At 49.3% G+C, this 13215-nt stretch overlaps 1 protein-coding gene across 1 annotated transcript in view; it reads right to left on the minus strand.

Annotated features, from left to right (window-relative positions):
- Positions 1 to 5204, minus strand: part of Ksr2 (kinase suppressor of ras 2) — a 365358-nt gene extending 360154 nt beyond the window's left edge. Inside the window, exon 1 of the mRNA XM_077110178.1 lies at positions 5025 to 5204. Within this exon, the coding sequence (XP_076966293.1) occupies positions 5025 to 5204 (180 nt within the window). The remainder of the gene's footprint in view (positions 1 to 5024) is intronic.
- Positions 5205 to 13215: the final 8011 nt, after the last annotated feature.

The following is a 13215-nucleotide window of genomic DNA, read 5'->3' on the forward strand; positions in this document are numbered from 1 at the left end:
AAGAAGATGTTGTCGTAGAGCTTCCCAGATGTAAGAAGTCTAGGGACGACACATCACCCAGCAGCAGATAACTGACACGGAGCAGATGAAGAACAAAGGGTGGACAAAAGGGATTGCAAGACCCAATGCCCTAGCTGCAGCAGGACAGTCGACACTTACCCACCCGGACCCCAACTCCACTATGGCCCTCCTCTTGCAATGTGACCAAAGTGCAGTCTAGCAAAGGCCCACTCCATTTGGCCACCACCTTCCAGTGTGAGACCAGTGTACCCTCTGAGCACACTGGTCTCACACTGGAAGGTGGTCAGCAAGCTGCAGCCCAGGGAGCCCAATATAACCTACCACTTATTCTTTTTTTTTTTTTTTAATCCTTTTTTTTTTGTGTAGTTGTAGATGGACAGGATGCCTTTATTTTATTTATTTATTTATATGTGGTGCTGAGGATCAAACCCAGTACCTCATGCATGCTAGGCAAGCGCTCTACCACTGAGCCCTAGCCCCAGCCCCAAACTACCATTTATTCTTAAAAGGCACAGAAACTAAGAATAGCCTTTATACTTTTAAATTATCAAAAAATAAAAATAATATTCATGCTCTGAATTATATCCAATCCGAATGTCAGGGTCCATCCATAAAGCTTTATTAGAAAACCGTTCCCCACGCCGACTCCGGGGATGATGTCTTCCGTGCGCTAGGACAGCAGAGCCAAGTAGCTGTGATGTGAAACTGTAGGGCTCCCAAAGCCTAAAATATATATTTTTTTTATTTTTATTTATTTTTTTTTTTTGGCTTTCTACAGAAAAAACCTGCCACCCCCCACTGCAAACTGTCATTAGACAAAACTTGAATGAGGTTTGGTACCCCAAAACCTTTGAAGTCTTCCATCTCCTCTCAAAGGGATGAAATTGGTTGGTCTAACTCCCCTGTCCTCCCAAGAGTTAGGGACCCAAATTCATCGCCTATGACACGCCATCAGGTACCCTCCATTCTGATCATACTGGTCTCTCAGCTTCACCCCGGAGGGAGGCAGGAGGATACCGTTATCGGGTTTACCGTTGGTTCGTGTCCAGCAAGCCCTCCCCTCTACTGCAATCTCAACCCTTCCCATCCTTCCTTCCACTCCAAATCCCCATCTCCCCAACCAAGAAGGCCTTCATAAATGCTTTGCCAGATGTTACCCCAGGTATATCCTGTGGGAGAAAATTCCTGAGGGACATCCTTGGAAAAGGAAAACACTGCAGGCTCATCCTCGCTTGGACACACGACGCACATATATGGCACATTAAAGGCTCTGAGAAGTCCTGCAGTGAAGATGTCCATTTCTCTCTGCTTAACTCAACCTTTCCCAAACCTTTCAGTCACACAACCAGTTTTGTCCACAGAACAAGCCTCCAAGACAGTCCCTGGAAGGTAGCATGTATTAAAGAACGAAAAATGGTAGCATTCCACAGAATTAGGGTTCTCCAGAATCTACTTTGGAAACGCTAGCCAAATGCCTTCTCTTCTGTTCTCAGTTGTCCTCGTCCATGTCACGCTGTCCATCATCATCCCCACAGTCACTGTTCATATAACATTTGGGGGCACCGTGTTCAAGTCAGCGCTAGAAAGTACTCGGAAGTACTCTTAATCCTTGCAACGTGATGTCATTCTGTGATGGCCATTTTGCCCAAAATGGTAAATTGTGCATCAAAATGTTTAAATTAGTAGCCTAAGATTTTAAAAAATAGGAAAGCTACACAAAGCTCTAACCACAAAGCTCACGAATTTTCTTTTGTACCATGGACATTCTGGGTCAGCACTGCTGGCTGTCCACACAACGGCCATTCACACCCTCTCCTGTGCCCTACAGAACCTGATATTGTGTGGAGTCGAGGCAGGTTACCCCAGGCAACGGCCCGTGATGGTGTCCCCACTTTCCCACTCCCAGCCTCCCCTGCAGCTAGGGCTGGCCATTTGGCCCCATGCTGGCCAAGAAGACATAACCAAGCATCCCCCGTGAAGTGGGGAAAAGCTGTCCCCGGGAAGTCTTCATTTCCTGAAGCCAGAAGTGTAAGCCTGACACCCTGCCACACTCCGTGGGTCCTCCTCCTTCCTGCCATGAACCCAGATCTCACAGCTAAAAGCACAGAAGTCATCTGGCGACCCTAGGGGAAAGGCCATGGGAATCCCCAAAGACACCAACCCCACTGAGCCAACACCAGCAGGCCATCTCCCCAGGCCTCTTCTAAAAGAGAGAAAAAACGACATGTTTCCCCATGTTGTTGGGATTTCGGTCCCATGAAGCCAAACACATACCTGGTGGGCCCACGCGCTGTCTCTCCTATCAACTGCCACTTAGACTTCCTGGTCATTTCACAGAGATACTAGTAGCCTTGCCTCCCTCCCCACAAAGCGGGCTTCCTGAAGGCCAAGTCCATTCCACAGGAGTGTGTACATGTTACTAGATGCTGCTCACTATCAAGGTTTCCAGGGATGATCCATTCAATTTCTTACTAACTTCCACATCTGTGAGCAGAAAGCAGAAACACGGCGTCTATCTTCTAATGAAATAGGATTTATTAAAGACTGAAATGCAACCGGGTGCCATGGTGCACACCTGTCATCCCAGAGGCTCGGGAGGCTGAGGCAGGAGGATCGAGAGTTCAAAGCCAGCCTCAGCAACAGTAAGGTGCTAAGCAACTCAGTGAGCCCGTCTCTAAATAAAATACAGAATAGGGCTGGGGATGGGGCTCAGTGGTTGAGTGCCCCTGCGTTCAATCCCCAGGACCACCATCACCCCCCAAAAAAGAAAAAAAAAGAGTGAAATGCAGAAATACTGTTCATTAAATGCAGATTCCTGGGCCCACTCTCCTTTCCAACTAGAACTAGAATCTCCAGGGTTACCTGCTATGGATCTGCAGTTTAATAAGTATCTTTGCATGACTTTGATATATGAAATTTGACATATGCTGGAGTAGAAAACTCTGTGGATCCATAAGTGAGGTTTGGTAGGACTGGATCCCCAGTCATCAGCCCCCCCACACCCACCCACCAGCCCTAGAGAACTAAGAAGTCTAAATTGGCGTAACTGCCCCAGAACAGTCCCTGGGCATAGTGGATAAAGTGGTCGACATGCTCAGTGACATCCTGGGACCAGGAAACTACAAACAGATGCATTCCCTATAACTGCAAGCCCCCATCACCACCACAAGAATGCCTCCATCCCCTAGCTGACAAGAAAAACCTCTCTGCAGGCCAGAAGCCATGGAACCCGGTGCCCTCCTCAACAATCACCACTGTGCAGGGAGTTACCAGAGGACAGAGCACACTTAAAGAGAAAAAAACTCTGGAGAAACTTATGCAGTAAGATAAAAATAAACTTGTGGGACTCCTGACTTCAGAGGAACAGATGAGACCTCAGGTGGCCTTTGGGGGCTATTGATTATTTACTGCATGCAATTCTGAACAGAATCTGCTCTGGGGCACTGTTGAGACAGAGCCTGGGCCAAAGCATCCCACACTTTCTTTTCCAGTAGCCAAGCCTTCTCTCTCCGGCTCTGAGAAAGGCAATACCTGAGCCTGGCTACACACTCCCCACTCCCCCAATATCCCTTGACATTTATCTTATTTCGTTTCTGAGGATCATGTTCCCAGATGACAGGTGCACGTAGACATGTGTCCTGGGGTAGCAAACATTACATTAAAACACACACTCCTCTTTCAAAAGGACGACCTCCTGCAGGTTGACATCCAGCCAAATTTAAAACCATGAAAGCAAAAACCACCACCACAACAACAACAAAAAAAACCCCTCACATTGAATTAGAGAGGACCCCTCACCCAGGCTAGAAGATCAGTAAGGACCCCAGAGTTCAGGCCTTAGTAACACACGGAGAACCTCCCAGGTGCAGCACACACCCACCCCATCAAAGGGGTACCCCACAGCCACCATCCTCAGCCCATGTCAGGAGTTCCCAAATTTAATCAAGTCACCCGTACAATGGGCCATTTTGAGGGAAGGAAGTGAGCCAAATCCTTTTTGAATCATTTTCAACATTGTGGATGCCCAAAGATTTCATGGAAACCCAGGCTTTTTTTTTTTTTTTTTTTTTTTTTTTTTTTTTTTTTTTTTTTTTTGAGACTCCTGAAACCTTCTTCTGACCAAATGGCCTTCAGTGGGGGAGGGAGATTTTTTTTTTTCCTGCCATCTTCTTTGTAACTTTGCATCCCTCTCCTCCCCCATCCCATCCCTCAAAAAACTGCTTCAAACTCCCCCTCAAGTTCAGTTGGAAAGAATGTTACAACATGCCAAAGATAACTCCGCCTCCCGGACCCTTTCACGCAGTCCCACCGAGATGGAAGAGTATTTTCCCACGCCACCTGTGCGTTAGGGTCCAGGGATTATTCTCTGTTTTACACATTGAAGGCCTGCAACAGCTCGCTGCATCACAATGATTGTATTGGAAATGGATAGGTCGGTGGGGATTTATTTTTTCCTGCATTTTGCTTCCTAACAGGAATATCACCGAGGAAATAAAAAAATCTACGGAGCAAAAAGAGGCAGGAAAGGAGGCGAGGAGAAGTCTAGATGTAGAGGCAGCCCCGCTCTGTGAGCCCGAACCACCTTTTGACCACCTGCAGAATGCGCAAGGTCACGTGGGTTCTCTGCAGCTCCTTAACATAGCACCCAGCACACAAGCCCCCGTGGCATATAAACAAATCCAGAAGCGGAAAAAAGACAGAACTCCCTGCTCCAAGAGGAGGCAAATGATCATGGAACAGCCGCAACCGTGATAATAAATAACGAATAACAATTACTACTGCTACTACCACCACCCAGCCAAGCACACACAACAGCCGCACAGCGAGGGGACCTCGGGCGCAGGTTTGCAAGAAGATAAATCACAGAACACCAATCTTGCCCACCTGGCCGACCCATCCCTCCCAACCCCCAATAAACAGAATCAGAGGGGAAAGGGATGGTGGGAAGAAGAGGGGAAAGGAAGGATCGCTCCCCCCCCCCCCGCCCCGTAGGCAACACCTACCTCCAAGGTCCGGATTTCTTTTTGTGTGAGGTCGTTGGAGGTAGCACATTTGGTCCTAAGCCCTTCCAGGTTGGAGATGCTCAAGTCTATCATGTTTTGTACCAACTCGCACTGCTGTAAGGCTTTTTGCAAACTCAGAGGTTGCTGCTCCTCGCTTTTCGTCATGTTTTCCTCATCCATCGCTTGCTCTGCAAAACCCCTTCCCCTCCTCCTCCTCCCAGAGAGAAAAAAGGGGGGGGAGGGAGTAGAGGCAGAGGCAGTCTACCCCCTACGCCTCTCCAACCACTGCGACTTCTCGACAATGTCTCATGAAGAAGAAACCCAACATCTCACACAGGGTTGAGGGGGTGGGGGTAGGAGGAGGGGACAAGAGACAAAATTTATTATTTTATTTTTTTGGGGGGGATATCAGGCAGTCTCCATTAGAATGTCTCCTCTTTCTGAGTCTCTAGTCCCTGAAAAGGAGAGATGCCTTTTCTCAGAAGCAACCAGGTGATGTGATGCTGTCTGTGCACTTGGGGAGGAGGAGGAGGAAAAAGAGGAGGAGAAGGAGAAAGAGGAGGAGGGAGAAGAGGAGGAGGAGGAGGAGGAAAATAGCGCTCACTCTTTACACACCGGCTCCGTGAAGGACAAAATTATATATTTTTGGCTGGCTGGCTTTTATGTCAAAAAAAAGCGAGTTTGCCCCCCTCCCAGTTGCAGTGACACGGCATGGTCCACGGTTCCGAGTGCTTTAGCGCGTTCTCAAGATGCCGTCTGCACTGCTCCCGCGGCTGCGGCGGCTACTGCGGCTGGCTGCTGTCTCCTCCCCGCGCTGCTGCTGCTGCTGCCGCCGCCGGGCTCCGGGGGTGACGGCTGCTGCAATCGCTCCTGCCTCGCTCCACACCGACATCTTGCCTGTCAATCAAAGGGCGGGGGGAGCCAGCGAGCGCCGGCGAGGGATGGAGCGAGCGAGGGACCTGCGGGGAGCGGGTTGGTGGAGAGGCGCCGTGCGCGCAGCCGCTCCAGCCCGGGCCGGCGCGCCAGGGACCCGCGGGGGGCGGCGGCGGCGGAGCGCGCAGGCTCGCGCACCTGGCCGGGGAAGGGCCGCGGGCGGCGCGGGCAGGGGCGCGGGGGCGGGGCGTCCCGGGGCCGCGGAGCTCGCGTGGCCAAGTGACATTACTACGGGGCGCGCGAGCGAGCGGGCCGGGGAGCCGGGGGCGGGCGGGGCGCGGGGCAGCTCGCCGGGCCGCGCGGCTCCCGGGGGCGGCGGAGGTGGCAGCGAGGGTGCGGGAGCGTGGAGGCTGGGCGGGGGGCGGGGAGAGGGATGGGGTGGCGGGGTGGGGGCGGGGGCCACTACTACAGCGTCGCTCTCGCGAGACGAGGCCGGAGTACTGCTCAGCAGGTGCGCTCCGGCTGGGAGCAGGTGTGCGCCCAAGTTTAAACCCTGGGTGCGTGCGGGAGAGACGTCAGCGTGAGCCCGGGCACGTCCTCTCTGCCTTGGTGGCTCCGTGTCTGTGTGCCTTTTTGTCGTTTCTTGTTAGTGAGGGAAAGAATAAAACAAACCTGCTGATCTTCCCGGTGCCCTAGGAAGCCGCGTCCCTGACGGTCCCCTAGCCTTCCCTGCCGGCTGCACATTTGCCGGGGGAAAAAGGACTTTGCCTCATTTCTGATTATGACACTGTCCTCTGAGGGCCTCTGGGTCTGATCCCAACCTTATATCAGCAACCCGTGGTACCAGAATTAACACTGGTTATTGGATGGTTGGGAAGAAGACAAAAGAACATTTTGTGACGTGAGAAAGTTACATGAAATTCCTTTTTCAACGTGCACGAAGTGTAACTGGAATACCACCACCCGTGCTTATCGTCTCTGGTTACTTTTGCCCTGTAACTGTAGACTTGAGTGGTTGCCACCAAGTGTGTGGCTCACGACATCTGAAATACTTCCTGTCTGGTTACCCAAAAGGTTGCCAGCCCCTGATTAAATCTATGTTACATGTCACCTCTGTCCAGACCACACTTCAACCTAATCCTCCCCAAGGCTGGCTGCTTGTCACTCATGGTCAAATCAGATATCATCTCAGACAGGCCTCACCTCTCTGACCACCTTATCTGATAGTATGGCCAACACTCATTCCCCCTTCCCCAAAATGTATTTGCAATAATTAGCAGCCGGTGTTATAGTATGTGCCAATTGTCCTAGCTACTTGGGAGGCTGAGGCAGGAGGATTACTTGAACCCAGGAGTTCAAGGTCAGCCTGGGCAACATGGCAATACCTTGTCTCTTTTTAAAAGGCAGCTGGGGAGGGGGGGGGGCGCAGTTAGAAATAAGGCATCTTGTGATCAGAGCCCCATGTGAAGAAACTAGAGTTATGGGGCAGTGTGAGGCTCAGAATAAATAATCTCAATATTTTATAGAAAGCCACTTGAGAAGAACAGCCCACCAGTGATGGCCAAGTTGGGTGGCAAATTTACTTATTTGAAATTGTAAGCCATAGGATTTTATAGTTCATACAGAGCTAAGTTAACACTTTCAAAATCTCTGTTGCACTGGTGATGTGGCTCAGTGGGACAGTGCTTTTCAAGCATCAGAAAGCCCTGAGTTCCATCTCCAACATCTTAAAAAAAAAAAAAAAAAAAAAAAAAAATGTCAACAGGAGGTCAACTGTGTTCCCTAGACTCCCAATCTTTAGGACCATGAGGTTTATGGATTCCACTCTTCTAGTAAAATCATCTCTGTTTTCATCTATTTTCTTCAACTTTTTCTTTGTTTTTCTTAGACATTGCTATTTAAAACCTTTGTCTAACTCCCATACAATACCTTGTTCACGTGTGAATCTCTTTGAATTGACTATTTTTCTCTTTATTCTCAGTGATTTGGTCCTGTCTCTTGGCAGGTCCTGTAACTTTTATTGAATGCCAGATAGTGTGTATGAAAAAAAAAAAGTAGTCTCTAAATGATGTTACCTAGCTCCACAGAGGGCTCACCCTTTCTCAGCAAGACAGGTGGCCTGGGGACTGCTCATCCTAATTCAGCTGGGTGAAGCTGGGTGAAGCTCACTGGGTGAACGCTGACCCCTACCTCTGTCTTTGCCCTTGGTGTTCCCAGGGCCCCTCTCTCCTGTCCTGATCACTATCCTTTGTCTGGCCAGACTTTGGGAAACTCTTCTGTTTTTCAGGGTCTTTCTGCTTGGCTTCTGCACTGTCTCAGAATTTGTCCAGTATCTTGAGGGCAAAACTGCCATCTCTCAGGCCCACTATCTGTCCCTCCCTTCTCCCTGGAAGATTAGCCTCCCAAATCCCCAGTTGCATCCCTCCAACCCTGTGAGATGGATGAAACGTTTTACCTGCTTCTCTGGCCCCCAGCAGCAGCCCCTTTTCTACGTCCTCAGTCTCCTTCCCTGTGGCCCAGATTTGAATGGAAGGAAAGGGATCTATCTGATGGTGAGCATGGCAGCCAATGAATTCCCCCAGGTGGCTTCATGCAGCCAGGTGCCCCGGCCTTGTGGAAACCCCAGTGTCCATACTGAAAGCTGTGGCATGGTGCTCAGTGGGTGTGGACACCATTCATAGCCACACAGACCCCAAATTGCTCCCTGGTCCCCCTGGAGGTTCTGTAGACTACTTACCAACCTGTGTTAGTCGGTTCTGCCCATCAAAACAAAACACTGGGTGGCTTAAATGACAAAAATTTATTTTCTTACAGTTCTAAAAGTTGGAAGTTCAAGGTCAGGGGGCCCGGTGGTGAGGGCTGTCTTCCTGGCTTATAGACAGCGACCTTCTCACTAGGTCCTCACATATCAGCTCTGGCACCACTTCATCTAAGGCCCCACCCTGATGACTGCGTCTAACTCTAACAACCCTCAAAAACCCTTTCTCTAGACACAGTCCCATTGAGAGTTAGGGCTTCAACATATGAATAGGGGGTGGGGTGGACCACACAATTTGCCACCCTGTTAAAGAACCCCTGCTGAAACTAGCAGAACAGATTGTGTCCATTGCAAGAAAGAACTGAGACTCTTTTTAATAATCCCCACGCCAGTAAGCACTACCAAAAAAACATAGAAAATGGCCTTTCTGGAAAAAAAAAAAAAAAAAAAGATTGGGGAGATCTGACTACCTTGGGCAACAGAGCTGTCCCTTGCAGCCAGGGAATGAGCTCTCCAGAGCCTGCAGTCCCTCCGGGCCCGTTCCTTATATGCCTGCCTGGCCCGTGGCAGAGTGTTTGGCACCTCAAACTGATGAGGACCTCACCGTGGAGGCTCCGGAGGGGACTTTGTTGTATTTCATTGCAGAAACTGCATCCTACCTCTGAATAATAGGCCCCAGGGGGTTTTATCAATAGTGAGATATTGTCATTTATTACGATTGTGCCTGGGCTACTGGATGAGCTGAACTTGGCAGGGGGGGCCCCACCAAGGGGGAAGTCAAGTACGCTTCATTTTTCATCTCCCAGGACTTGTCCAGACTCAGATCTACCGTCCACGCTCCTTTCACTGCCCCCTGGGCCACATCTCCAAAGATCTTAGAGCTTTGGGGCTACTTGAAACTGTTTAGAACAGTCTCCTTTTCAGGTATTGGACTTCAGTTATGGTACAATCCAAACTTCATTCCTATGGGGCAGTCTGGTCAGCTACACCTGTGATACCAGCTGTCAGGAGGGGGAGGCAGGAGGATCGGAAGTTCAAGGCCAGCCTGGGCAACTTACCAAGACCCTGTTTCAAAATTTAAAAAAAAGAATAAAACAAGGCTGAGGGTGTAGCTCCGTGGCAGAACATTCCTGGGTTCAATCCCCAGGAAAGAAAGAAAGAGAGGGAGGGAAGGAGGAAGGGAGGGCTCATTCTCCTTTTCAGTGTAATACCTCTTCCCAGTCCCTTCCTGCCTGACCAGGATGGCTCAGGAATCTACAGTGGACTCAAGACTGGATGTGCCCTCTCCATCCTGCTCTCCAGCTCACCTGGCTCAGGTTTGGGAGCTTGGGAGGGCTGAGTGGAAAGGACCCTTGGCTGAGACCAGAGGAGTACAGGGTGTCAGATCCCCATGGTATCCTGCCAGGCATCCATCTGAGGGTTCACGGGGGGTACACTGTGGGGACCCTGTGGGGACTCACTGCATACACTCATGACCTCTTGCATGTCCATCTCCATTCATTCCTCAGGAAGCACCCCACGTCCCCTTCTGACACCCCCTGGCTGGAAGGCTGCTCTGCTGGTGGACTCTTTTCAGGATGTTCAAAGGTCCTGGCGCGTGGGAAGCAGGACCTTATCTCATAGAGGCTGGGGTTGATGGCTACAGAGAGCCCAAGGACCAGTCTGGCCACCTCTTAGCAGAAGAGGAAGTTTTGTTACCCACTGCCCTCACCTTTGACGTTCAGCTGAAGTTCTGGGACAACCAGAAATTTCTCATTCCACACCCTGTTGGGTCAGTGAGCTGGGCCCGAGATTTTCAAAGTGGCTTTGTGAACAGGGATGCAAATTGGGGAACTACAGAGGGACTGTCTGCCTGGAGCTGCACAAACTAACCTGGAAACTCCTTGAAGGGCTCCCATTGTTTTCCGAGGGTCTTTCTCTTTCCTTTACTCTTTTTTTTTTTTTTTCCTAATGATTTTTCAGGAGGAAAATCATCGTCTCAGAACACTAGTCCCCAAGTCACAGCCACATCTTCCAGAGCTTTCAAAGGGATTCTTAGACTGTTCTAACTCACTGAGCCTCAAAATATAAATGATTTTAAAAATATTTTTTGACATGGGCCAACCAATCTACAATCTTGGAAGACTTTCCTGACCTCAGAAAACTGATTTTTTTTTTTTCTAGACTTTTCCTCCTGTTTGGCCTTTTTGCCTCTTGGTCTCTTCATTTCCAAAGTGAGCAAGACAACCAGATCATTCTCTTGATGATGAGATAATTTGAGCTCACAGTAATGGACAATTTAGTCCAGTGATTTATGCTGGCTTTACAGATTAGGCACTCAGTGATACACTGGGATCTTCAGCGATAGCACCCTCAGGATAGAAGGGAGTGCATACCATAGCCCTCTCCGAGTACTTAGAGATGCACAGTAAAGGGATCTCAGTGGAACTGGTGGTAAAGCAATACCATCAACAAACTCACTTCCTTCGCCATCTTGTCCATGAAGTTCAAGATCGGCATTAGCCTAACTGGTGTCTTTGAAGAGATCATTTTAAAAAGCATCTGCTCTGCAAAGGTACCCGGTGGGCAGGGAGGGGGAGTCTCCACTTGGGGAGGAGAGCACAGTCTGGATTTCAGATTGCATCCTCCGCATTTGGGCACCTGATGCAGGTAATAAGTTCTTGGGCATCTGTCCCCTGACAAATTCCTATTTCTCATTTTGCTTGGTTTTTATTGGTGGTAAAATAGACACACTGTGAAATTTACCAGTAGTGACATTTAGTACACGCACAAAATCGTCACGCAGCGGCCACCACTATTCAGTTCTGGTCATTTTTTCATCAGCCAAGGAGAAAAATCCCATATACACCCCAGCCTCTGACAAGCCCTAATCCACTCTCTGTCTCTATGGAGTCACCTTGAGTAGAATCATGGACCACATGGTCTTCTATGACTTGCTCCTTTCATTCTGTGTCCAGGATTCACCCAGGTTGTCGCATGTCTCAGTTCTTCCATCTTTTTCATAGCTGAATAATATTCCATTGAGTGGATATACCACATTCTGTGGATCCATCCATTCACTGATGGGTATATGGGTGGGTTCCACCTTTGAGCTATAAAAAGTACTGCTCTAAGATTCATGAGCAAGTTTTTGTTTGAACACCTGCTTTTAATTCTTTGGGGCATATACCCAGAAGCAGAATCACAGGGTCAAATGGTAACTTCATGCTTATTTTTTGGAGGCATTCAAAACTGTTTTTCCACAGTGGTTGCTCCATTTCACATTCCCGCCGGGGACACCAGACGGTTCCAACTTCTACACATCCTCATGACTTTTCTTGCATTGACATTGTTCCTTAAAAAAAAAAAAAAATAGTCATAGCATCCTTATGAAAAGCGTGCATTGACTCAGAACTTTCTAGCATGCTTACAGTGTGCAAGGAATGACTCCATAGCAAGCGACATAGATATCAACCAGCCCCTGTGTGCTCATCGACATTCTTTTAGTTGCAAAGGGCAAAAACCCAACACAAACCACTGTAGGCAAGAAAGTGATTCACAGAATTGAGAACGTAAAGAGAAGCCCACTCTGGCCTGGCAGATTTCTCTCCTCTGTCCGTCTCTCCGCTCTTGCTTTCTTCCGTGCAGGCTTTATTCCCCAGGATGGCGCACCCATGTCAGAGATCTTAACCTCCCTGTGAGAAACAGTCTCTTTCCTTGGTTCTAGCACAAGTCGCAGGATCAACTGAGCACTGACCTGTTTCCCACAGTGGCTGCTCCGTTTCACAGTCCTCCCAGCCACACTCGCGGGGGCCTGCTCCCTGCCTGCTCCAGAGCCTGTCCCATCAGTCAGGAGATGGATCGCGAAGATAAGCCAGGCCTGGGTGTGGGGCCATCTTGAACCCTGGGGAGCAGCGCCCACACTATCCAAACCTTGTGTCATGAGATGGGGGAGGGCTGGTCCCCCAAAGGAAAAGGGAAATTGTCCAAAGAAGAGGGGACACATCAGCTAGGACCAGCTTCCTTGAGAATCATGATGGGAGACCCCAGGAAACAAATCCTGTCCTTATAATGCACTCCAGAACAAAGGAGAGGGGCCCTTGAACCCCCTATAAAGAGAGGCAGAGGGATTCCAGGGAGACTCTGGTGAGAAGATTCAGACTCTGAGATGAAAAAGGAAAGGAATCCCCCGGCCCACTTAGAGAAGCTGGCGTGTGCTGAGCCAGGGAGCCCTGAGATCATCCGCGATTGCAGATCAAGGCAAGAAACATACATGTGCCACTATTATTTTTAAAGTTGCTTTACTAATGAGCATTATGTGGCAGTCTCAGGCCTTAATCCTGAATTTGGATCTTCCTCTGATTAGCTGAAGCCAGGCCCTGGAGAGAGTCCAAGGTCCTGGCTTACATGGGACTGAGGAAGTTCCTGGGATATGAGAAAAATTAATGCTTCAAATAAGACAGAAAGAGACTAAGTAGGACAACTTGGTTGCCCAGTAGTTAAGTTCCTAACTCATGAACATCTGCTGACTTGAACAGGAGCTATATTATGTTCCATCTCAGCCTTCCAACAAAACTTTTA

This window comes from Callospermophilus lateralis, chromosome 1 (genome assembly GCF_048772815.1).
Source record: "Callospermophilus lateralis isolate mCalLat2 chromosome 1, mCalLat2.hap1, whole genome shotgun sequence".
NCBI classification, from domain to species: Eukaryota; Metazoa; Chordata; class Mammalia; order Rodentia; family Sciuridae; genus Callospermophilus; species Callospermophilus lateralis.